Genomic DNA, 26,895 nt, shown 5'->3' with positions numbered 1-26,895 from the left:
CTCATCGCTGTGAGGGTCTGGAGTCACATGTCGGCCAGACTGGGTAAGGGCGGCAGATTTCCATCCCTCAAGGACGTCAGTGAACCAGATGGAATTTTACGACAATCGACAACAGTTTCATCGGTCATCGTCTGACTTTAAATTCCTGATCTTTATTGAATTCAAATTGCATAATCTGCCGGGGTGGGATTGGAACCCAGGACCCCAGACTATTACCCTGGGTCTCTGGATTACTAGCCCAGTGACAATACCACTATGCCACCAAACAGGTGTAAGTTATGTCACGGCTGAATAAAACTCCGGTTGCAACTCAGTCTGGAGCACTGCAGTCCATTCCGAGCACTGCTCCTCAGGATGGATGTATTGATCCCGGGGGGGTGGGTACATCACAGGTACATCAGGATCAGAACCTAATTAGAAGGGCTGTTGCTGGGGTGTTGCAGTTCATTCAAGGAGTTGAGTTGTCGTGGAGACATGTTCTTTTACATACAGGGACAAGATGGTGGTGTAGTATTTATATCACTGGGCTAGTAATCCAGAGGCCCGGGGCTATTGTCCTGGAGGACATGGGTTCAAATCCCACCACGGCATCAATTAATAAAATCTGGAATTGGAAGCTAGTCTCAGTAATGGTGACCGTGACAACTATCGATTGTTGTAAAAACCCATCTGGTTCACTAATCTTCCCTTTAGGGAAGGAAATCTGCCTTCCTTACCCGGTCTGGCCTACATGAGGCACCAGACCCGCAGAAATGTGGTTGACTTGGTTGACAGTGCTCAATTCTGGTCGCCACACTACCAGAAGGAAATGGAAGCTTTGTAGAGGGTCCAGAAGAGATTTACCAGAATGTTGCCTGGTATGGAGGGCATTAGCTATGAGGAGCGGTTGGATAAACTCGGTTTGTTCTCACTGGAACAGCGGAGGTTGAGGGGCGACCTGATGGAAATCTAGGGCGGCACGGTAGCACAGTGGTTAGCACTGTTGCTTCACACTGCCAGGGACCTGGGTTCGATTCCCGGCTTGGCTCACTGTCTGTGCGGAGTCTGCACGTTCTCCCCGTGTCTGCGTGGGTTTCCTCCGGGTGCTCCGGTTTCCTCCCACAAGTCCCGAAAGACGTGTTTGTTGGGTGAATTGGACATTGTGAATTCTCCCTCAGTGTACCCGAACAGGCGGCGGAATGTGGCGACTAGGGGATTTTCACAGAAACTTCATTGCAGTGTTAATGTAAGCCTACTTGTGACACTAATAAAGATTATTATTATACAAAATGATGAAGGGCGTGGACAGAGTGGATAGTCAGATGTTTTTCCCAGGGTGGAAGAGTCAATTACTAGGGGACAAAGGTTTAAGGTGCGAGGGGCAAAGTTTCGAGGAGATGTGGGAGGCAAATTTTTTACACAGAGGGTAGTGGGTGCCTGGAACTCGCTGCCGGAGGAGGTGGTGGAAGCTGGGACGATTGTGACGTTTAAGGGACGTCTTGACAAATGCATGAATAGGATGGGAATAGAGGGAAACGGACCCCATAAGTTAAGGTTTTAGGTTAGACGGGCAGCATGGTCAGCACAGGCTTGGAGGGCCGAAGGGCCTGTTCCTGTGCTGTACTTTTCTTTGACTCATAACTGTCCTCTGAAATGACTACTCAGTTCAAGGGCGATTAGTAATCAGCAACATAAAGATGTCCTCATCCCCGAAAGAATAGATAATGAATGGTATCGCTGTCTGGGTCAGCATTTATTGCCCATCCCTAATTGCCCTTGAACTGATTGGGTTCCTCGGCCATTTCCGAGGTTATTTAAGAGTCAACTACATGGCTGTGGCTCTGGAGTCACATGTAGGCCAGACCGGGTAGGGGCGGCAGATTTCCTTCCCTAATGGGGCATTAGTGAACCAGGTGAGTTTTTACGACAATCGACATGGTCGCCATTAGACCTTTAATTCCAGATTTCACCGTCTGCTACGGTGGGATTCAAACCCAAGTCCCCAGAAGATTAACCTGGGTCTCCGGAATTATTGGTCTAATGAAAATACCACTACGCCAGCACCTCCCCTGTCTGGAGCTGCGGATAGTGATGGTCAAGGCTCCAACATTCTTTCGCTCTCATGACTGACCAGGAATCCCTCCCACTCTTACCGCTATTGGCGTGTGTTGGGAGGACTTTGCACGTTGATGCCTTCCTTGGACCATCAAGGAACTGGAACCTGCTGCTTCTGGCTGGGGGGAAGGGTACTACCCATTGCGCCTCAAGACCTCCGATAAAAGGGTTACGGGTCGTTTAGAGAAAAAAAGAAAACCTAACACTCGGATTCCTTTCCTCAGAAGGAATTGTAAAGCTTTGGCTCGATAACACTTGGGCCGGGAAATAGAGGGACATGGACCGAGTAAGGGCAGATTGTTTTTTTTTTTTAAAGTAAGAAGTCTTACAACACCAGGTTAAAGTCCAACAGGTTTGTTTCAAACACTAGCTTTCGGAGCGCTGCTCCTTCCTCAGGAGAATTAACTTTTAGAATTAAAAGTCTAATGGCGACCATGTCGGTTGTCGTAAAAACCCATCTGGGTTCACTAATGTCCCATTAGGGAAGGAAATCTGCCGTCCCTACCCGGTCTGGCCTACATGTGACTCCAGAGCCACAGCCATGTAGTTGACCTGAGGAAGGAGCGGCGCTCCGAAAGCTAGTGCTTTGAAACAAACCTGTTGGACTTTAACCTGGTGTTGTAAGACTTCTTACTGTGCTCACCCCAGTCCAACGCCGGCATCTCCACATCACGTTTTTTTAAAAGTTAGGGCATCATGGTCGGCACAGGCTTGGAGGGCCGAAGGACCTGTTCCTGTGCTGTACTTTTCCTTGTTCTTAATTGACTGGTAGGACAGGCTCGAGGGGCTGAATGGCCTCTCCTGTGACATTGCCTTTGAGTAGTAGATTAAGAGGAATATCCAGAAACACGCCATTGCAAGGAAGGGATTCTCAGCCAAGTTTCGCCCTACGTCTGCCCTTCGAGATGGCCACTCACTCACCACTTCCACATTTAGCGACGTCGGTCTACTCAGAGCTGCCAGCGAGCGGAGGAACGGGAACATGGAGGGGTTGGAGTGCGGCCAACAGCTGATGAGGAGGTTCACCTTCACCCTCTTCTCGAACGCTACCTTCCGCAAGTGTCTGTCAATCTCGGGCCAGTACCTAAATGGTGAAAGTTAAAATCATCGTTAGCCAGCGTCGACCTCGCCAATGGGCCAACACCGGGGAACCCCCGTCCCTGTGAATGCGTCCTGCAACCTTGCCCCGCCCCCTAAGTCCCCTTCCCATCATCCTCCTGAGATTCATTGGATCAGATTGACCTGCCTCGCCTGAAAGAAAGAACTTGCAGTACTGCGGCGCTTTTCACATCCGAGGGAGCGCTGTTTTGACATGTCGTTGCTAAACTGCTGGAGGCACACGGTTGCTGATTTGTGCTCAGCAAGATCCCATAAAAAGTGGCATATTAAGGGCCAGGTCATCTGTTTCTCAGTGAGGTCATTCTTTTTTTACCCCCCAATTAAGAGGCAATTTAGCGTGGCCAATCCACCTAACCTGCACATCTTTGGGTTGTGGGGGTGAAACCCACGCAGACACGGGCAGAATGTGCACACGGACGGTGACCCGTGGCCGGGATTGAACACGGGTCCTCGCCACCATGAGGCAGCAGTGCTAACCACTGCGCCACTGTGCCGCCCCAATGAGGTCATTCTGATTCGGATTGCCATTGGCCAGGACACCTGGGAAGACACTTGGTTAGGTCTTTGGTGTTCACCCAGGAGGCCAATCAGGGCTTCGGTTTCCTGTCACATGTGAAGGGATGGCTGTAGCTTTACGAATCCCTGGTTAGGCCCCCACTTGGAGTCACTGTGAGCAGTTCTGGGCACCACACCTTAGGAAGGAGGGAGTGCAACGTAGGTTTACTAAAACAAAACCTGAGGGTTGAGTTATGAGGAGAGATCACTCAAATTAGACTTGTTTTCACTAGAATTTAGGAGGTTAAAGGGTGATCTGATCAAAATATTCAAGATATTAAGACAGGGTAGATAAAGATAAACTATTTCCACTGGTTGGAGATTGTAAAATTCGGATGCATCGTCTAAAAATTCGGGCTAGACCATTCAGGAGAGGTGTTTGGAAGAACTTCTTCACTCAAAGGGTGGTAGAGGTTTGATCTCTCTCCCATAAACAGCAGCTGAAGCTAGAATAGTTCATTCTAAATCTGAGATAGATAAATGTTTGCTAAGCAAAGGTATTAAGGGATATGGGTCAGGGGCAGGTATATGGAGTCAGGCCACAAATCAGCTATGATCTCATTGAATGGCAGGTCAGGCTCGAGGGGCTGAATGGCCTCATCCTATTCCTATGGGTCAGGAGATATGTTGACTCAGGCTATGGGTGAGATTGTGGAGAGTGTGTGGAGCTGGCCATGCACCTACCCCCCCCCCCCCCCGCCCCCCAGGCACAGACAGAGGAAATCATAATTTAGTGGATGACCCCAATCAGGACCAGTGAATGGGGTTGCGAGCTGTGACGCCTCCCTGCACCAGTACCCAGGCCCAGACCGTGTCCAGCCCTGCACCTTGCCCTGCTCATCTCTCAGCCTGTCTTTCTGGGCCCCTGGCTGCTTCACCCAGCCCCGATTGTGACATGCACCCACAGCCGAGTTGCGGCTTGGCTGAACCCAGCCCTTTCACCCTGGCACTGCAGAACCTCCTGGTCTCCAACATTAGCCAACCTCAGGACCCTCACCCTGTGAGTCTGCTGCCTCCTGACGGAGGTGAGTGAGGTGGAATGACTCAAATGAAATAATGCTTCACCCCTTGTCCATATCTATGTATTTACATTGTGTATTTATCGTCTGTCCTATGTTTATCATGTATGGCATGATCTGTCTGAACTGAACGCAGAACAATACTTTTCAATATACCTCGATATACGTGACAATAAATCTAAAGCTGAATCTAAATCTAAATAATGGACTGGTGAGTACATAAAATAACAACACTTTTACAAAGTATTTTTGGAACAGAATTTCATATTTACACAATGTATTATACATTGATCTATTATGGAAAACATTAAGAATTATATACTGAATGTTATTATTCTGCTTTCTTGCCGTTTTGTTTTTGTTGGCGTTCAAGAATTACACTGGGGCGGCACGGTGGCGCAGTGGTTAGCACTGCTGCCTCACGACGCCGAGGTTCCAGGTTCGATCCCAACCCCGGGGCACTGTCCCTGTGGAGTTTGCACATTCTCCCCCTGTTTGGATGGGTCTCACCTCCACAACCCAAAGATGTGCAGGGTAGGTGGATTGGCCACGCTAAATCGCCCCTTTAATTGGGGAAAAAAGAATTGGGTACTCTGAGTTTATGGAAAAAAATAAAACACTAGTTCAGCCTCAGCTACAGTACCACATCCAGATCTGGGCACCGCACTTCAGGAAGGATGTGACAAAGATCATGAATGCTTGGCTGAACACCAAGACTCGCTGATGAAATAGCTCAGCAGGGGTCTGGTTTCACAAGCGGAAATGGAGTGTTTGATTTGATTGGACTAACATCTTTATGAGGCTTTAATAAATAAAATAAAAACTGGGTGTTGTCGAAAATGTCACCAAGACCACAAAAAGGTTTAAGTTCACCTGCAGACTCTGTGTGAGTATTGAGGTAAAGTCCCCAAAGACTGTCTCGCTCCCACTTATTATTTACCCATCAAAGTGTATTTAGCCAGATGTGGATTTCCGATTAGATGTGGTTCATGGCTAACCTAGTGAACAATTGTACCTCAGTGGGGGCATTCTGGCCTCAGAGGTACAGTGCTCGAAACCGGCTGCAAATTGGCTCAGTGAGAGGAGACGAGCTGGAGACTGGACCTCCAGACCTCCCAGACATGGGAATGGGAAAATCTGGAGTGATACTTTAAATTATACTGCAGGAGCAGGACAAAGTTCAAACTAAGATGTTAGGAACTTAACTTTCACACTTAATTATTAAAACAGAATGAGGATGCGAGAGAGAGAAAAACGAAGGAAAAAAGGACAGAGACATAATGCCAGGCAGACAAACAAGAAGAGATACAGATAGTTAGAGGGGAAAACAGAAAGGGAGCCATTGACAGAGACATTGAGTCAGTTATTCTGTTCACACAATTCACAAGATGGCCTCATCATGAATGCTTGGCTGAGCTCCAAGACTCGTTGATGAATTATACTCAGCAGGGGTCTGTTTCCACAAGTGGAAATGTTTTGATTGACTAACATCTTTAAGAGGCTTTAATAAATTATCTATTCTTTGAATTTTGTTTTCAATGTCTGTATGTTTGAGATGTGAATTAAGGTAAAGTTTCTGATATTGATACCATAAAGTCTCTGTCTGATTGACACTTTTATAAGTTTGGCTGTCTATTCAAAGCAGATTTCCGAATGGATATTTGCGAATGCATATTATTGTCACTTTATGACTCCTTTGGTCTAGACCACACTGGGCGAGTGAGCATGGAGCAGGCTGGGGGCTGTGAAAGTGGCATGCAGAGCATGGAGGCATGGAAGGGGCAGGAAGGGGCAGGAAGGGGTACAGGGAGATGGTTGAGGAGGGGTGGGGCCTCAAGTATAAAAAGACAATTGGTGATGAAGCCCTGAGAATGGAGGCAGGCTTTATAAATAGCCTGCCTTGGCATGGGTCCACCTCCAAACACCCTGCCCCCCCAATCTCCCCCCTGCACCCCACTCCCATCCGTGTCTCCAGAAGAAATATCCCAACTGGAGTTTCCCACCTCAATGGAGCAAACCTATCCCAGAAAGCAAGAGAGGGGGAAAGAGGGAGTGGGGTGGATCTGGACATGCACACGCACACACATATAGGATGGTCCTTTCACCTTTGGGGATGAGAGAAGACGGTCACTGGAATATAATTCATGACTGCCACGTAAACAAACTGATCCGCGTTATCGATGATGCTGAGGATGGAGGTGAGGTCGTCCGTTCGTCCCTCCGAACACAATGAGAGGGGGGAGCTCTGAAAGACAAAGGGGGTCAAGAGGTCAACGGTAACTCAAGCCCAATCTGCCATCGGTCAAACTGTCTAACACTGTTAGGCGGGACAGCAGATAGGAATAGAATGATCCTGCCCAGGATACATGACAGCTTCAGCTAGCCAATTCAGCCAATCATCATCTACCACAGGAACAGGAAGGGCTTATCCATTTAAACCTCCACCCCACTCACAGGCAGCATGTTAAATATAGAAAGTCGGAGAGATCTGGGAGCGCAGGTCCACAGATCTTTGAAGGTGGCAACACAAGTGGACAAGGTGGTCAAGAAAGCAGACGGAATGCTTGCCTTCATTGGACGGGGCATCGAGTATAAAAACTGGCAAGTCATGCTGCAGTTGTCTAGAACCTCGGTAAGGCCGCACTTGGAATATTGCGCACAATTCTGGTGGCCACACTACCAGAAGGATGTGGAGGCTTTGGAGAGGGTGCCGAGGAGGTTTACCAGGATGTTGCCTGGTATGGAGGGTGTTAGCTATGCGGAGAGGCTGAATAGACTCGGACTGTTTTCATTAGAGCGACGGAGATTGAGGGACGACCTGATAGAGGTATACAAGGTTATGAGGGGCATGGATCGAGTGGATGGGCAGGCACTCTTTCCCAGGGTGGTGGGGGTCAGTCATCGGGGGGCATAGGATAAAGGTCAGTGGGGCAAAGTTTAGAGGAGACGTGAGAGGCAGTTTTTTTACACAGAGGGTGGTGAGTGTCTGGAACGCGTTGCCAGGGGAGGTTGTGGAAACAGATACATTAACGGTTCAAAAGGCATCTTGACAAACACGTGGATAAGATGGGTATCGAGGGATACGGCACGAGGAAGTGCTGAGTGTTTTGGCCAAGGGTGGTATCATTTTCTAAAATAACTTTAGAATACCCAATTCATTTTTTCCAATTAAGGGGCAATTTAGCGTGGCCAATCCACCTAGCCTACACATCTTTGGGTTGTGGGGGCAAAACCCACGCAGACACGGGGAGAATGTGCAAACTCCACACGGACAGTGACCCAGAGCCGGGATCGAACCTGGGACCTCGGCGACGTGAGGCAACCGGGCTAACCTCACTCCAAGGCTTGCGAATCTTTGGAATTCCCGGCCCCAGAGGATTGTGGGTGCTCCATTGTCGAACACATTGAAGGTTGGGATTAGGCAGATTCCTGGTTTGTGGAATTGAAGCCTGAGATGAGCCATGATCCTATTGAGCACTCTCGAAGGGCCGAATGGCCTTCCCCTGCTCCTGTTTCTGGTGTTCTAGGGTTAGGAGAAAGCACTGAGGCGAGTGATGCACCCTGGGTGGGGGGTCCTCAGGTTTGACCGGGTGGTATCCACCACTAACTGAGTAGGCCGAACACTGAGGGACACGGGCGGCTGACCAACTGAAGGAACCAACCATCACCACGCCAACACCCTCCCTGCGGCTGGCATCCAGCCAACATGTTTGCGACGCTTACTGAGAAATAGACGCTGGCTGGAGTCCCGTCGAGGTCCAGTTCCATTGGGGATTGTTCGTTGAAGGATGTGGAGTAATTACTGGGCCAGGTAGATGGGATGCTGCTGTTGGGTCCACCTATGGTCCAGTATTCTTCGAAGATCTTGCCCAGATCCTCGGCCAGAGAGCTACAGTTGTAGATGACGGCGCCTAGCTCCTTCACCTGCCGAAAGGGGGGAATATGTTTAGGGTAATGAATCCCAGAGGACACTGCGATTCCCACCCACCCACAACCCCCGCGTCCGCTCCCCCAGCCCTGCGTGTTCAAGAAACAAAGCTCCTGTTGAAAAGAGCCTGCATTTGCCTAGCACCTTCCACATCAACAGGATTCCACCAAGCAAATCACAGAGCAGTTTAAATGTTTTTCAAATGCTTCCCACCCCCACATTGATTCTGTCTACACCTCCCGCTGCCTCAGGAAGGCAGAGAGCATTATCAGAGACCCCTCCCACCCAGAATGGCTTTGCCCTCTTCCAGACCTTTCCATCAGGCAGAAGGTACCGAAGTCTGAAGACCCGCACATCCAGACATAGGAACAGCTTCTTCCGCACAGCTACAAGACTCCTCAACGACTCCCCCTCGGACTGATCTGTTCCCTGTAAGAACACTATTCACGACGCCCTATGCTGCTCTTGCTCATGTATTTGCTTTGTTTGGCCCCTTGTTCCGCACTGTAACCAATCACTGTTTGTCGATGTACCATTGGTCAATGTACTCTGTTGATTATTCTTTTTGTCCACTGTGTACGTTCCCTTGGCCACAGAAAAATACTTTTCGCCGTACGTCGGCACATGTGACAATAAATCAAAGTCCAGATAATGCACAGACAGAAAACAATGAGATAAATGATTTTCTTTTTGGAGATCTTGGTTGAAGGACAGATTTTGAACATCGTCTGCAGCAAAGCCCCTGCTCTTCTTCAAATTGTGGCAATTGTTACTTCCAACCAACTGGGCCGCTGGGCCTCAGCCTGATCCGAGAGATGGCACCTCTGGCATTGCAGCACTCCCACAGCACTGCGCTGAAGCTCCAGCCAGGACCTTAGGCTCAAGTCTGTGGAGGGGGCCGGAAGTAAAACCTCTCGGTCGCGAAACCTGAGGGCGCCACACATAGAAACATAGAAGCAGGAGGAGGCCATTCGGCCCTTCGAGCCTGCTCCGCCATTCATTATGATCATGGCTGACCATCAACTTCAATACCCTGATCCCACCTTCCCCCCATATCCCTTGATCCTTTTAGCCCCAAGAGCGATATCGAAATCCTTCTTGAAATCAGACAACGTTTTGGCCTCAACTACTTTGTGGTATCGAATTCCACAGATTCACCACTGCCTGGGTGAAGAAATTTCTCCTCAAACTATGACCCCTAGTCCTGGACTGCCCCACCATCGGGAACATTCTTTCTGAATCTACCCTGTCTAATGTCTACCTCTGTACTTGACCCTGTACATCTCGTAGTCCTGATGTTCTCCCGGAAAGTTCAAGGCGTTTGAATCAGAGTCAAGAGTGCTGGAATTTGACTTATTGACAAGGTTTTGGCTTTGTCTGTCCCAGCTTCCCCTCAGTACCTGGGTCAGTGATCTCCAATCCATGTTGGCACTTCCAATGTACACGTGCTTCCTGTCCACGATCCAGAATTTTGTGTGTAGAACCCCGTCAGTCAGCCTGCGCATGTCCACGACGGCGGTCTTCGCTCCTGTCAACGCAAAAAAAACACAGGGCTCAATAACCGCATGGCTTGTGTCATGTGAGAGTACCTTTAAGAAATGGGTGGTCACGAAATGTACCTTTAAGAAATAGGTGTTTATCAGTGATGTCAAAGTGTGGGTGGAGCTGGGCTGTCTGTCAGCTTTTTACTTTTGTTTTAGGCTGTTTGCTGCAGGGTGTGTTTTAGTTTTGTTTTCAGTGTTGGAGCTGAAGCCAGACAAAGCAGGTGTACTGTTGATCTCTCTGCCATGAAAAGACCGTCTCTTGATCATTTGGTGAATTCAGAATTATAAATGTTCTCAGCAGTGAATGTAAACCTAATGTGCTTCTGTTAAAAGGTGTTTATTTTGTCTTCTGGATGTTGTTTGGGAAGTTATTAAGGATTACTTAATGTTGTATTCTTTGGGGGTTGTATTTGAATTGATGGTTGCTCCGCCTTTTAAGGAGATCTTCAATTTCAACACTGTTTTCCTGCCCTGTGTATCTTGACATTTTTAAGATGTAAAGTCACCGTCACCCGAGACGACCAGAGGCTTTGAGGGGGGAGCTGACTGGTGGTGATTTAACCCAAAGGTCACACACCTCAGGCAAGAGGTGGGCTTGAGGGTAACCTTCATGAATGACCTCAGCCGGTACGGGAATTGAACCTGCGCTGCTGGCCTCCTTCCGCGTCACGAACCAGCTGCCCAGCCAACTGAGCTAAACCGGCCCCCATTTTACCATGTAGAAATCTCTCGACTTCTGTCTTGAACATATTGATTGAGATTCCACAGCCCTCTGAGGTAGAGAATTCCAAAGATTCACCACCCTCTGACTGAAGAAATCCCTCCTCACCTCGGTCCTAAATGGCCGGTCCCTCATTCAGAGACCGTGTTCCCCGGTTCTCGACTCCCCCCGGCCAGGGAATCACCCTACTTGCATCTACCCTGTCAGGCCCTGTGAGAATTTTGTGTGTTTCAGTGTAATCACCTCCCACTCTTCTCAACCCCAGTGACTAAAGGCCCAGGCTATTTAATATTCAATATTTCCTCACAGGGCAATCCCTCCATCACTTCACACTATTACCTGAATGACAATCGATTGGGAGAGGGGAATGTGCAGTGGGACCTGGGTGTCCTCGTACACCAGTCACTGAAGGTAAGCATGCAGGTACAGCAGGAGCTAAAGAAAGCTAATGGTATGTTGGCCTTCATCGCGAGAAGATTCGAGTACAGGAGCAGGAATGTCTTGCTGCAATCATACAGGACCTTGGTGAGGCCTCACTTAGAATATTGTGGGCAGTTTTGGTCTCCTTATCTGAGGAAGGATGTTCCTGCTCTGGAGGGAGTGCAGAAAAGGTTTACCAGGCTGATTCCTGTGATAGAGGGACTGACGCACGAGGAGAGATTGAGTCGGTTTGGATTGTATTCGCTGAGGTTCAGAAGAATGAGGGGGGGATCTCAGAGAAAATTCTAACAGGACTGGACGGGGTAGGTGCAGGAAGGATGTTCCCGATGGTGGGGGGGACTGGACGGGGTAGATGCAGGAAGGATGTTCCCGATGGTGGGGGGTGTCCAGAACCAGGGGTCACAGTCTGAGGATTCGGGGTGGACCATTTAGGACAGAGATGAGGAGAAATATCTTCACCCAGAGAGTGGTCGGCCTGTGGAATTCACCACCACAGGAAGTAGTTGAGGCCAAAACATTGTAAAGAGTTAGATAAAGATCTTGGGGCCAAAGGGCTGAAAGGATATGGGGGGGGGGGGAGGCAGATTATTGAGTTGGATGACCAGCCATGATCATAATGAATGGTGGAGCAGGCTCGAAGGGCCAAATGGCCTCCTCCTGCTCCTATTTTCTATGTTTTTTTCCCAGGGATCCACACCAAGGTTACCAACTGAGATCAAATGTATTCCTGGAGGTTCTATCACATGATCCCCCCCCCCCCCCACGCCCCAGCCATTAGTCGGCCAACGCGTCTATCCTCGCGACATCCGGCATTCCCACGCCAGTCGGAAAACGAAAAGACTCGTAACCCGATTGCATGGAATTTGACCGTCAGTCAAACAATCCCTCTTTTCCCCCACCGTTTTCAATACTTTTACATCTGGTAAAGAGGAGCTTTCGGTGAATTTATTTTAGAAACTACATATTTTTCTCTCCGGGGTGGCTCAGGGCGGAGAACCGGGGAGTGACCTTTAATTCCTGGAGGCAACCCTCACCCACCATCTCTTGACCCCCAAGGTCAGACCGCTCCCCATTAACTCGCAGCCGACGCCAACAGGAAGCCTTCTTGGGTGTCTGAGTTATTAAACACCACAAGACTAATAAAAAGACCATTCAGCCCATCACGTTTGTGGCGGATCATTGAGGGAACAATCCAATTAGACTCACATCTTGGCTCGGCCCTGAAGATATTCCCCCATCGCGCATCGAAAATTCATTGCAAAGCATCACAGACCCGCGGGCTCAGTGGCACCGAACCTTCCGGAAGATCGTCAGCGTTCCGACGCGCCGGTAAACTTACCGCTCTCTGCCAGAATTTGCAGGTCCTTCAGGCTCTGGGACCTCGAGGGGTGGCTGACAGCGACGCGCAGGGTTAGCTTTCCCGAGGCCAGCTTGAGTTCCTGAAAAACCTTCTCACCCTGAGGAGACAGGTTACTCGTCAGGGCCCAAAGTGCAGCAAAGGCGGAGGAGAATAGACTTCAAACGGACACACAACAGACCGAATTCAACGCGGAAAACTGCTGGGTGACACCTTCGAGCCTGGAGAACGAGGAGAGTCAATAGTGGTCCCACTTTTACATTTTTTTTACAATCACCTTTGGGATGTGGGCTTCACCGGCTAGGCCCCCTGATTGGCCTGCAGAAGTTGCCTGTCTAAAATTGGTGGGGGTGGAGAGTGGAATTTAAACTCCCCCCAGCTGCCGTGCTGGAACTAACCCAAGCTTCTGGCTTGTTGGCCCAGGGGCATTACTATCAGGTCACCCACACTGAATAATCTCCAAAAATAGCCTTTCTCCCCATCCACATTATATTTACTTTCCTTAATTTTCATTCATCTTTATTTCTCCACACCATAGAACCCCTCCAGTGAAGGAGGAGACCATTCGGCCCATCCAAAAGAGGACTCCACCTTGGCCTACTCATCCGCCCTATTCCCGAAACCTAATCTTTGGACACTAAGGTGAAATTTTGGTGTGGTCAATCTACCTAACCTGCATATCTTTGGACACTAAGGGGCAATTTAGCATGGCCAATCTACCTAACCTGCATATCTTTGGACACTAAGGGGCAATTTAGCATGGCCAATCTACCTAACCTGCATATCTTTGGACACTAAGGGGCAATTTAGCATGGCAATCCACCTAACCTGCACATCTTTGAACACTAAGGGGCAATTTAGCACGGCCAACCCACCTAACCTGCACATCTTTGGACACTAAGGGACAATTTAGCACGGCCAATCCACCTAACCTGCCCATCTTTGGACACTAAGGGGCAATTTAGCATGGCCAATCCATCTAACCTGCACATCTTTGGACACTAAGGGGCAATTTAGCACGGCCAACCCACCTAACCTACACATCTTTGGACACTAAGGGACAATTTAGCACGGCCAATCCACCTAAACCGCACATCTTTGGACACTAAGGGGCAATTTAGCATGGTCAACCCACCTAACCTACACATCTTTGGACACTAAGGGGCAATTTAGCACGGCCAACCCACCTAACCTGCACATCTTTGGACACTAAGGGGCAATTTAGCATGGTCAATCCACCTAACCTGCACATCTTTGGACACTAAGGTTCAATTTAGCACGGCCAACCCACCTAACCTACACATCTTTGGACACTAAGGGGCAATTTAGCATGGTCAATCCACCTAACCTGCACATCTTTGGACACTAAGGTTCAATTTAGCACGGCCAACCCACCTAACCTGCACATCTTTGGACACTAAGGGGCAATTTAGCACGCCCAATCCACCTAACCTGCACATCTTTGGACACTAAGGGGCAATTTAGCATGCGTTTGTTTTTTGTAGAAACGTGTTGTGAACTGTTTTAACATAGAACATAGAACATAGAAAATACAGCACAGAACAGGCCCTTCGGCCCACGATGATCAGAGTATCCCCCCCCCCTCCCTGTAAATTGGTACTGAGGGGAGGGTACCCTGTTTCTCCAACACAAAGTGAGTGTTTGTACCGTTTGGCCTTGTATATATTTTTTTACTGTTTTAATAAAAAGATACGGCCACACTGCTGCCTCACGGAGCCGAGGTCCCAGGTTCGATCCCAGCTCTGGGTCACTGTCCGTATGGAGTTTGCACATTCTCCCCGTGTCTGCGTGGGTTTCGCCCCCACAACCCAAAGATGTGCCGGGTAGGTGGATTGGCCACGCTAAATTACCCCTTAATTGGGAAAAATGAATTGGGTACTCTCAATTTATTTTTAAAAATAACTAAAAAAACGTTTAGCGTGGCCAATCCACCTAACCCGCACATCTTTGGACCGTGGGAGAAAACCGGAGCATCCGGAGGAAACCCACGCAGACACGGGGAGAATGTGCAGACTCCGCACAGACAACCAAAGCTGGAATCAAACCTGGGTGCCTGTGAAGCAGCAGTGCTAACCACCTTGCCGGCCTTGCATATTATCCTTAATTCCCTTTCACCATTGCATACGATCCATCATTTCCACTAATCTATATTCCTCCAGACCTTTGCATGCTCTTTTTAATAGTCATTTATATATTTGTCAATCCATTGTTAGATTCTGTTCTTAATCCTCATAAATCTGCAATCAACAATGTCCACTTCATATTTACTTATCTTTCTTCCTCTGATTTCTGTCATACAAATTACTGCTTGTTAAAGGACCTATATATACCCTGTTGCATGACGCCATTTTCGGTGCGGTATTGTGGTACTGTAGTGCCCAACCTGGCTACCCGTTGCTACCCAAGTGCCTCAGGATAGAGGAGATGGGTATTGAGGATAATTTATATATTGATGAGCGATCATAAGGAATAGGAGCATTCGGCCCCTCGATCCTGCTCTGTCATTCAATAAAATCGTGGCTAATCTGGTCGTGGCCACAACTCCACTTTCTTCCCTGTCCCGCGTAACTCTCAACTCCCTTATCGATCAAAGATAACTCAACCTGGAATATATTCATTGACCACTTGGAGAAGAAAACTTCAAAGACTAACCACCTTCTATGATGGCAAATTCCTCCTCGTCGCCATCTTAAATGAGAGACCCCTTACTTTTAAATTCCCTCATGAGAGGGAACGCTACTGTAGCACCTCCCAATTAAACACCCTCAGACCCTTAAATGTTTCAATAAGATCACTTCCGATCACTTCTAAACACCAGTGGGTGCAGACCTAACTTGATCAACATTTCCCCATGAGGTAAACCCTTCGGAACCAGCCTGTGGAGAACCCTCTCTGAACTGCCTCCAACATGTGTGTGACTGATATCGAACTGGGCCGTACCTGGTTGGCTGTAGGTTCGGAGGTGTGCGTGTCATTGTTTTGCATTGTCCAATAGAAGGAGGCGATGTCAACGCTGTGTTCCGCTACGCTCAGCAACTTCATCCAGCCGTCAAAGATGGATGGGTTTATGGTGGAATTAGGCCCAAAGTGCATCCCCTCTGGAATACTCTCAACGAGGACGAGACTGGGAGGAGAAGGAGTGTAAGACGGAATTAGTTGACAGGGCTTCACAGCTCGGACATTAGACAGGCAGCTCTATCTTATCAGGAGGTCTGGTTATATCTACCACCCCCCAGGTACCTGCAGATAATCCCACAACTCCCTTCAGGGGATGTTCCAAACACCTCTTTGTCCCCAGATACCGACAGGAAGGATTACAGTCCTTTGACTTGCCTTGCTGGATACCTACAAGGGGCCCTGCAGAGCCTGCTATTCTCCCAATAATCTGCAGGGGGCATTGCAGAGCCTGCTATTCCCACAGGAACCCGCAGGGGGTACTGCAGAGCTTGCTATTCTCCCTGGAGCCCGCAGGGAGTACTGCAGAGCCTGCTATTCCCCCAGGAACCTGCAGGGGACACTGCAGAGCCTGCTATTCCCCCAGGAACCTGCAGGGGACACTGCAGAGCCTGCTATTCCCCCAGGAACCTGCAGGGGGCACTGCAGAGCCTGCTATTCCCCCAGGAACCTGCAGGGGACACTGCAGAGCCAGCTATTCTTCCAATAACCTGCAGGGGGCATTGCAGTGACTGCTATTCCCCCAGGAACCTGCAGGGGACACTGCAGAGCCTACTATTCCCCGCAGGAACCTAAAAGAGGCACTGCAGAGTCTGCTATTCAACCCAGGTACCTACATGGGGCATGAAAGAGCCTGCTATTCACCGAGGTACCTACAGGGTGGGGGGCACTACAGCCCGTTATTCGCCCAGGTACCTACAGGGGGCACTGCAGAGCCTGTTATTCCCCCAAATACCTACAGGTGCCTGTTCTTCACCAAGGTACCTACAGGGGGTGTTGCAGAGCCTGTTATTCCCCCAGGTTCCCACAGGAGGAGCTGGTGCCCCTGTCGCCGATCCCCCCACCCCTGGTACCTGCACGTGTCGGCCCGGCCCATCTCCAGATCGTCGGCAGCTCCTACTGACCCACCGGGGGCGTGGGCCTTCTTGTCCATTTGGTGAGCATAGGGGGAGAGCAGTAACTGAACCATCATCAGGACGATGAGGACGATGATCACCATCAGCACCAAGGCCGCCTCTCGATAGATCTGGAGGAGGAAATGGAGGGGGAGCAGGGTTTCAGGATCTCGGCTAATCTCAGTGCAGGCCCACCCAATGGTGAGACTCCATGGCCAGAGTAAAGCATCACCTCCTCACCAAAACCCTTGATTAATGCGTTGGGTAACAATTGCAAGTTGCAGTGTCAAGAAAGATGAGGAACTTAGCAACAGGAGCAGACCATTCAGCCCCTCAAGTCAGCCGCACCATCCTATTGCTCATGGCTGATGGGTATCACGGGCGGGTTGTGTGATCCTGAGTGTTGGCGCCGTCGGAAAGGCCGTCGCGTTTCTCGACGGCGTCAACACGGCCTCAGCAACAGCAATTCCGGCCCCAACATGGCGCAGGACGAACAGGGGCCGGCGCGGAAGAGAGGAGGCCCCCAGCCAGAGAGGCCGGCCCGCCGATCGGTGGGCCCCGATCGCGGGCCAGGCCACATCGGAGCCCCCCGGGGTCGGACCACACAGGCCGCCCCCCCCCCCCCCCCCCCCCCGTGCGCCAACCACGCCGGAGCCAGTGCCGCCGATCGCGGGGATTCTCTGGCCCGGCCCCCATTATCAATCTCTCAGGCTGATGGCTCGGGCTCAGCTGCCTTGCTGCGGGGAGAGCTGCAGGCTTCTCCACTCAGATTGCTTCTCCCGAATGCCCCAGCTTCCTCAGTATGAAATCATGCTCCCTTCAATTACATTAACCACATTAAGTGAATCACCCGTTAGCCTGATCTGTTTGGAAGGAATACAAATCTCCTTTGTGCAGATCTGTCCTCACCATTTAACCCTTCTTAGGCCCCAACACTGCTTGTTGGCATGGCGATAACCAGCATTCTGAGGGCAATTCCTAGAGAACCGGAGCGAGAGTAGGCCATTCGGCCCATCAAACCTGCTTGGCCATTCAATATAGTTGATCCTCTATCCCAAGGCCACACCCCCCATACCCCTTGACCCCTTTAGAATCTAGGAATCTATTTCCTTCGTAAATCCATTCACCCCCACAGCCTTCTGTGGTGGGGAGTTCCACAGGCTCACCACCCTCTGACTGAAGTGGTTTCTCCTTTTCTCAGTCCTAAGTGGCCTGCCCCGTGTCCTGAGACGGTGTCCCCCTTTCGTCCAAACCCTCCAGCCAGAGGAAGCATCATTCCCGCATCCCGTCAGTCCGGCCCTGTCAGAAGTTTATACTCTTCAATTAGATTCCTCTCTCGTGTTTCTGAATACCAACGAATACAGGCCTAGTTGACCCAATCTCTCCTCATACGACAATCCCGCCACCCCAGAATTCAGTCTGGTGAACCTTGGCTGAACTCCCTCTATGGAAAGTATATCCTTCTTCAGATAAGGAGACCAAAGCTGGCCACAGTACTCCAGCTGCGGGCTCGCCAAGGGCCCCGTATAACTGCAGTAAGACAGCCCAGCTCCCGTACTCAAGTCCTCTCGCAATGAAGGCCAATAAGACGTCAGCCCCAATGGATAACCCTGTTCCCCAGCCCCTCTCACACTCAGAATAAACCCTCCATGTCCCAGATGAGACACACAGCCAGCGTGCCATCCTTACCTTCTGCAGCCTGGAACTCCACGAGCTACGATTCCCTTTCCAGTCGGGAAAGAGGTGCGGAGTCTTCACCTGGGAGCGAGAGAGAAAACACGCCTGTTAAACGGCAGAACGGCAGTGCAACCATCCCCCAGGGCGGGGACCCCTGACCAGTTGACCATTCTTTATGAGTGAGTCCAGATACTGAGCGTGCTGTTTGACAGTGGAAGCCATCGCCGTTGAAGGTCCTGTACTGATCATTACACCACACACACTCCGGCGCCTGTTCGGGTACACAGAGGGAGAATTCGGAATGTCCAATTCACCTAACAAGCACGTCTTTCGGGACTTGTGGGAGGAAACCGGAGCACCCGGAGGAAACCCACGCAGACGCGGGGACAACGTGCAGACTCCACACAGACAGCGACCCAAGCCGGGAATCGAACCTGGGTCCCTGGCGCTGTGAAACCCCCTTCATTCCCCTGGGTCCATCGGATCGGTCAGCTTCAGCCTGGAATGATTGAGCTAATGTAGCTCTCTGCAGCTGCCAGTTTCAGAGTTTCACAACCCTCTGACCGTGGATCAGCCCCCTCACCTCAGCCTGACCCGGCAATTACCATCTCAATCCAATCAAGCTTCAGAAACAGGAAATGAAATGGATCGTGGCCTCGTGTTACTGGAGCAGGTCACTGAGTCCTGAACCGTAGTCGCAGGAAACCGACCCACATTTCCACCCCAAACTCACAATCCAGGGCACAAAGTGTTTGGCCGGTCGGGAGGAAGTTAGTTAGCCTCAGTGCCACTGGGGTTGGGGTGGTGGGGGAGGGGTAGATGAGGGAGGGGGGGCACATTCAAGGTGAGTAAAGGCAGGAAGATGGACTCCTCCGCACCTTGATCCAGGGTCAGACTGGATTGTGAGGCCCACAGAGGTCGAATGTCTGAGTGACTCACTCCTGACGCAAAGGTGGGCTGGAACTGTGAGACATTACTCACACACTCATCAAGCTCACCCACGCTCAAACTCACACTTACTGGGTGGGATTCTCCAACCCCGCGGCAGAGTGTCCACGGGGCCAGCACACACGCAAACACACACACGCAAACTCACACACGCAAACTCACACACGCAAACTCACACACGCAAACTCACACACGCAAACTCACACACGCAAACTCACACACGCAAACTCACACACGCAAACTCACACACGCAAACTCACACACGCAAACTCACACACACAAACTCACATGCACTCAAACTCACACACACAAACTCACACACACAAACTCACACACACAAACTCCCACACACAAACTCACACACACAAACTCCCACACGCAAACTCACACACGCAAACTCCCACATGCAAACTCACACACGCAAACTCACACACGCAAACTCACACACGCAAACTCACACACACAAACTCACACACGCAAACGCGCACACGCAAACTCACACACGCAAACACACACACGCAAACTCACACACGCAAACTCACACACACAAACACACACACGCAAACTCACACACGCAAACTCACACATGCAAACTCACACACGCAAACTCACACACACACACTCACACACACAAACTCACACACACAAACTCACACACACAAACTCACACACGCAAACAAACTCACACACAAATTCACACACACAAATTCACACACTCAAATTCACACACACGAACTCACACACACAAACTCACACGCACAAACTCACACGCACTCAAACTCACACACACAAACTCACACACACAAACTCACACACACAAACTCACACTCACAAACTCACACTCACAAACTCACACACACAAACTCACACACACACAAACTCACACGCACTCAAACTCACACACGCAAACTCGCACACGCAAACTCACACACGCAAACACACACACGCAAACTCACACACGCAAACTCACACACACAAACACACACACGCAAACTCACACACGCAAACTCACACATGCAAACTCACACACGCAAACTCACACACACACTCACACACACAAACTCACACACACAAACTCACACACACAAACTCACACACGCAAACAAACTCACACACAAATTCACACACACAAACTCACACACACAATCTCACACACACAAACTCACACACACAAACACACACACACTCACACACACAAACTCACACACGCAAACTCACACACGCAAACTCACACACGCAAACTCACACACGCAAACTCACACACGCAAACTCACACACATAAACTCACACACGCAAACTCACACACGCAAACTCACACACGCAAACTCACACACACAAATTCACACACACAAACTCACACACACAAACTCACACACACAAACTCACACGCACTCAAACTCACACACACAATCTCACACACGCAAACTCACACACGCAAACTCACACACACAAATTCACACACACAAATTCACACACACAAACTCACACACACAAACTCACACGCACTCAAACTCACACACACAAACTCACACACACAAACTCACACACGCAAACTCACACACACAAACTCACACACACACACTCACACACACAAACTCACACGCACTCAAACTCACACACACAAACTCACACACACAAACTCACACACACAAACTCACACACACAAACTCACACACACAAACTCACACACACAAACTCACACACACAAACTCACACACACAAACTCACACACAAACTCACACACAAACTCACACACAAACTCACACACTCAAATTCACACACACGAACTCACACACACAAACTCACACGCACAAACTCACACGCACTCAAACTCACACACACAAACTCACACACACAAACTCACACACACAAACTCACACACACAAACTCACACTCACAAACTCACACACACAAACTCACACACACACAAACTCACACACACAAACTCACACGCAATCAAACTCACACACACAAACTCACACGCACTCAAACTCACACACACAAACTCACACACACAAACTCACACGCACAAACTCACACGCACTCAAACTCGCACACAAACTCACACACACAAACACACACACAAACTCACACGCACTCAAACTCACACACACAAACTCACACACACAAACTCACACGCACTCAAATTCACACACAAAAACTCACACACAAACTCACACGCACTCAAACTCACATACACAAACTCACACACACAAACTCACACGCACTCAAACTCACATACACAAACTCCCACACACAAACTCACACACACTCAAACTCACACACTCAAACTCACACACTCAAACTCACACACACAAACTCACACACACAAACTCACACTCACTCAAACTCACTTTCACACATACACTTACACACACTCAGCCACATACACACACTCATTTTCACACCCACTCACCAACTCTCACACACACAGACATAAAATATAAACACACACACACTCACACAGAGATGCACAAACACTCACTCAGTCATTCACACTCATTCACTCTCACACACTACCTCACACACCATTGCACAGACACCCTACAGTGTGAATATACACCCGGAAACCTGTTCCCCAACTCATTGTGCACTCTCGCTCTGTCGAGTTACCTTCTGATGTATCAGTTGGAGCTTCATGTTTCTCTCCCCCGAGCCTGGAGTGAGATCCAGCCGTACACCTGCAGACAGGAACGTTGTGAAGTTAGGACAGCGATGAATCTCTCATTGACTTAGCGGGGGGACCGCTGATCCGATTCATTTGGGCAGGAGTGAAGACCTGATCCCATTGCGCCTCCCAAACCTCCCCCTTCCTCCGTCCCCCATTCTGTGTCTCCCAGGGGCCCTTTACTTCTCAGGGCCGTGGCTGCCAAACTGCGTGCAATTGACCAATCCCCCCCCCCAATGTGGACCAACCCTGCAGCTTTAATTCTCTCGAGCGACCGTCCAATTTCCATTGTCAAATCTGCTTGGCTTCCTCACCTTGGTAGGAGGTTGAGGGGAGAACTAATAGAGGTGTACGAGATAATAGCAGGTTTTGATAAGGTAGCAAGGCCACTGGCTGATGGTACAATGGACACAGATTTAAGGTTATTGTTGTACCCTCAATAACGACGCTAGAGTAAAACGGCACAGCAGGTTTTAATAAGCTAAGAACTAGCCTGGTGCCGAGACGGGTGCTTACTGGGTGCCCCCCACAAGGCGCCCCCTTATATACGGCTCTCAGGTGGGCGGTGCCGGAGGCGGAGTCCCCCAGGGTTCCAAGCCCGGTCTTAAAGGGGACATCACCTTACATGATGATAAGGGTACAGTAATACAGTAACCGTTCATCACAGTTATGGATGAAAGATCCAGGCAGAATGTGAGGAAGAATATTTTTACACAGTGGCGATCCTGGAAGGGAAGGTGATTAATGATTCGGAAAGAGAAAATGGGTGGGCGTTTGAGAGAGAATCCCACTCTTCCGCATTAGTTCTTGCTGACTTTGAACTGATAGAAGCAAAGGCTCTCTACTTTGAGTGGGGGAGGGCTGAGATGGTGCAATGGCAACTGAACTGGGCGCCGGGATTCTCCCTTGCTGAGACGAAGTGTTAACGCTGGAGCAGGATTTGCGGACTTCCACGACAGCAAAGCTGGCGCCGCACCTGGACCGATTCGGCGACCGGAGAGGGGCTCGCACCGGCGCCACGTAGAACGCAATCGATTCCAATGGGAAACGGTGCGGGATTTGCCGGGTCCATGATTGACACTCGAGAGGCTGACAAGCTGCAGCCGCATGTACACACTGCACCCCCCACCCACACTCATCCCAGCCAATTGGCACTGGGTGCGCTGGAACACGCCCAACCCGCTGATGGGTCGGCTGGGGCCAGAGGGCACCTGGGGGGGGGGGGACGATTTTGGCGTCAAAACCGATTCTACGCCCAATCGCGTTTCCTGATTCCAACGTCAGCCAATGGAAAATCCAGCCCCGTATTTATGATTGTACAATGGAGGAGCACAAAGCTGTGAGCGTCTCAAACAGAGCAATAAAACTCTGCTCAGTCCACAAGCACGGCCTCCAGCATCCAGAGGGCGGCCATTTTAATTCTCCTCCTTGCTCTTGCGCTGACATCCCTGCCCTCGGCCTGCTGCCCTCTTCCAGTCAAGCTACGGGCACACCAACCCATCTTCAAATGGGTCACCTTGCAGCCTTCTGGACGCAACATTGAGTTCAACAATTTCAGGCCAGAAACTGGGGCAGCACGGTAGCATTGTGGATAGCACAATTGCTTCACAGCTCCAGGGTCCCAGGTTCGATTCCGGCTTGGGTCACTGCCTGTGCGGAGTCTGCACATCCTCCCCGTGTGTGCGTGGGTTTCCTCCGGGTGCTCCGGTTTCCTCCCACAGTCCAAAGATGTGCAGGTTAGGTGGATTGGCCATGATAAATTGCCCTTAGTGTCCAAAATTGCCCTTCGTGTTGGGTGGGGTTACTGGGTTATGGGGATAGGGTGGAGGTGTTGACTTGGGTAGGGTGCTCTTTCCAAGAGCCGGTGCAGACTCGATGGGCCGAATGGCCTCCTTCTGCACTGTAAATTCTGTGAAACTCTATCCTCCATTTTGTTTCCTTCTCTTTGTTTCTGTTTTGTCCAATCAGACAGCAGCAGGCCGAGGACAGAGATGTCAGCGCCAAGTGGAGGATCACAGTGGCAGGTCACCGCCGTCGGGTCCGTGGACTGAGCGGAGGTGTTCCGCAAAGCAGTCCCTTCATTTCTCTTCTTGCCCCGTCCCCATTCCCTTTGTCCCTGGAGAGACTAACTCTTCCGTCATTCAATCTCTCCCCTCTTCCACCCTATCACAGGCCTTCCTTTTGTCCTTGTCCCGCCCATTCCCCTTGCTCAAAACCCATCGCATCTCAAACCTTTCCCAGATCTGGCGTACGGTCAAAGACATGAAGGGTTAATTCTGCCTCTCTCCCTCTCTCTTCACAAATGCCGCCTGACCCCCTGAACATTTCTGGGATCTTCTGTTTTCGTCTGACTTTAGTCGAGGGGAAAAATAGCAGACAGGAATCGGGGCAGAACTTGCCCGTTCTCTTTCGAAATATCAGCCATGGGATCGCCCAAAAGAGGCCTTGTTTCAGTAGCTCACCCGAGGGGCAGCACCTCTGACAGTGCAGCCCTCCCTCTCACTGAGTGACCGAGTGATTTGACCACAACGAAGGAATGATCACGATGGGGAAGGCGCGTTGCATATTGAATGGAATCCAATAGAATTCAGAGCTCGGTCCCGTTTGCAAGTCAAACGTATGTGGGGAAGGGATGACTCCATGAGTCTAGTCCCAGTGTCCTGAGCGACCACCATTTCTGGGCATTGTGTGGCACACTTGCCCATATCTTCTGTCTGGCCACGGGACTTGGTTTCTCACAGGCCAAGGGGCCTCAATAACTGGGGGAGCATGCGCCGGGTTGGGGAGAGGGGGGAAACATTGAATGGGAGAGTGCTGTACATTTTTTACAGGGACCTGTATGTAATTTTAGCAGCCGAATGATTCCGCCTTTCCTGTGTAAATAGCGTGCGTGAGGCCGTAACTCAATTGTTTGAAGGAGCGAAGCTCTTCCCTGTCTGACTCTACTTTGGTCCATGGCCCCGATGTTTGGAGTCCCCCCCCCCCCCCCCACACTCTGGTGTGGGGCTGGCAGGGTGGCTGGAGCAGACAAGACAGAGAACACCCTCATGAATCTGCATCGCGATGGCCAGCCATAAGTCTTAGAATCCCTACGCTGCAGGAGGAGGCCATTTGGCCTATAGAGTCTGCACCGACCCTCTGAAAGAGCACCCACTCCCCCTACCCTATCTCCGTAACCCTACCCAACCTGCACATCTTTGGACACCATGGGGCAATTTAGCACGGCCAATCCGCATAACCTGCGCATCTTTGGACCGTGGGAGGAAACCGGAGCACCCGGAGGAAACCCAGGCAGACACGGGGCGAAGGTGCAAACTCTCACAGGCAGTCACCTGGAGCCGGAATCGAACCCAGGTCCCCGGTGCTGTGAGGCAGCAGCGCTAACCACTGTGCCGCCAGTCTTGGATCCGGCCTGTGAAGATGACAGGGGCTGCTGGCTTTGTCTGTCTGACTCATCTTGGTGGCTTTGTGGGCGAGCTCTGGAGGGAGAAGAGTCCGCCGGGTTTGAGGCCTTCAGTGACGGGTCAGGCCCGGCAGTGACTGGAATGACTAGCGATGAGAGAAATTATATTTAATTTTCCTTCCTCTTGCACGATTTGGGTGTTTATTAGTTGTTGTTCCTCCTTTACGGTTATTCTAGTAACTGCCCTCGATATTTCTCAGTCCCCCCTCTCCCGTTACCGTGGTTACCGTGCAGCGACCTGTGACCACCGGTGGCCATTTTGTGACCCCACTCCCAATCATCCCCATGGAACACCGCAGGAAACGGTACCCCCCCCCCACCCCCACCCCGCAGGAGCCAACGGTGGGTTCAGTCATTGGCCTCTGCCGTTGGAAGGGGAAGCTTATTGGGAAATCGCAATTGGTGGACTTCAGGCGAGAAATGTGCCGTAAGCCTGATTAAAAAAGAAACTCGCCTCCAGCTCTGAAAGAGTTGCTCAACCCTCAGGGCTGACTCATCTACCAGCTGGGGCTGCTCCCAGCCCCAGCTTCAGGACAAATGGTCATGACACTGACCCTGGGGGCAGCTACCAGACCCCCCGCCGCCCACCCCCACCAGCGCCCCTCCCCGCCGCCCACCCCCACCAGCGCCCCCCCCCCCGCCACTCCGAGGACAGGGACGTTGCTCCACTTCCCCCCCCTCCCACCGTCAGCAAATTATCTCGCTGCGGTTCTGATTGAAAAAGAGGAACTTGAGTCGACTGTGCGAACGTTTGCAAAACGCATCGGCTGTCTTATAGAAACTCTACTGGCCCCCCCCTCCAAACCGCCAACAAGTGCTGCGAGTTTCCGTCGCACAGCTGACTAAACCACTGAAGTATGATCGGCGGGAACCTTTGCCACCCCACCCGGAGAGAGAGTTCACCGAGGACATCATTAAACATGCCCTTTGTTTCCGATGGCTTCCCCCTGACAATATGGTCCTTATATAAATCTGCACAGCAAAACACTTGCAGGGGCTGTGGGGGAAAGGCGGGAAGGGGGGTGGCACTCGGCGAATTGCTCCTGCAAGGGAGCTGGCACAGAAATGACAGGCCAAAGGGCCTCTTTCTGCCCTCCCTTTAAAGGCCTGAAGTACGGGGCCTTCAGCACGTTGGCCTCCGCGCGGGCGGCTGGAGACGCTGCCGCTGCCTGAGGCCCGGCGCAGCGCCTTGAGGGAGTGCAGCATCGCCCGATTCGCCGACTCTCGGACGGGGTCTTGAGGCGTCTGCCGGTTCAAGGGAGCTTCCGGG

General features: G+C 50.7%; 1 protein-coding gene across 2 annotated transcripts in view; it reads right to left on the bottom strand.

The window, feature by feature from the left end:
• The window catches only part of pld3 (phospholipase D family member 3), a 38,769-nt gene that overhangs the window by 8,473 nt on the left and 3,401 nt on the right, over window positions 1-26,895 (bottom strand). Inside the window, exons 2-10 of one of the 2 annotated variants that reach the window (XM_072490324.1) lie at window positions 22,108-22,175; window positions 18,559-18,627; window positions 16,828-17,000; window positions 15,740-15,923; window positions 12,761-12,878; window positions 10,116-10,243; window positions 8,511-8,711; window positions 6,893-7,032; window positions 3,016-3,178 (exon numbers count right to left, since the gene is read on the bottom strand). In XM_072490324.1, the coding sequence (XP_072346425.1) occupies window positions 3,016-3,178; window positions 6,893-7,032; window positions 8,511-8,711; window positions 10,116-10,243; window positions 12,761-12,878; window positions 15,740-15,923; window positions 16,828-17,000; window positions 18,559-18,627; window positions 22,108-22,134 (1,203 nt within the window). In that variant the 5' untranslated portion in view covers window positions 22,135-22,175. Of the gene's footprint in view, window positions 1-3,015; window positions 3,179-6,892; window positions 7,033-8,510; window positions 8,712-10,115; window positions 10,244-12,760; window positions 12,879-15,739; window positions 15,924-16,827; window positions 17,001-18,558; window positions 18,628-22,107; window positions 22,176-26,895 lie in introns of those variants that run through there. The other variant, XM_072490323.1, reaches the window with a different exon arrangement.

This window comes from Scyliorhinus torazame, chromosome 25 (genome assembly GCF_047496885.1).
Source record: "Scyliorhinus torazame isolate Kashiwa2021f chromosome 25, sScyTor2.1, whole genome shotgun sequence".
Taxonomy (NCBI): Eukaryota; Metazoa; Chordata; class Chondrichthyes; order Carcharhiniformes; family Scyliorhinidae; genus Scyliorhinus; species Scyliorhinus torazame.
The sequence above is the reverse complement of the archived record's forward strand: the minus strand, read 5'-3'. Positions and strand labels throughout refer to the sequence as shown.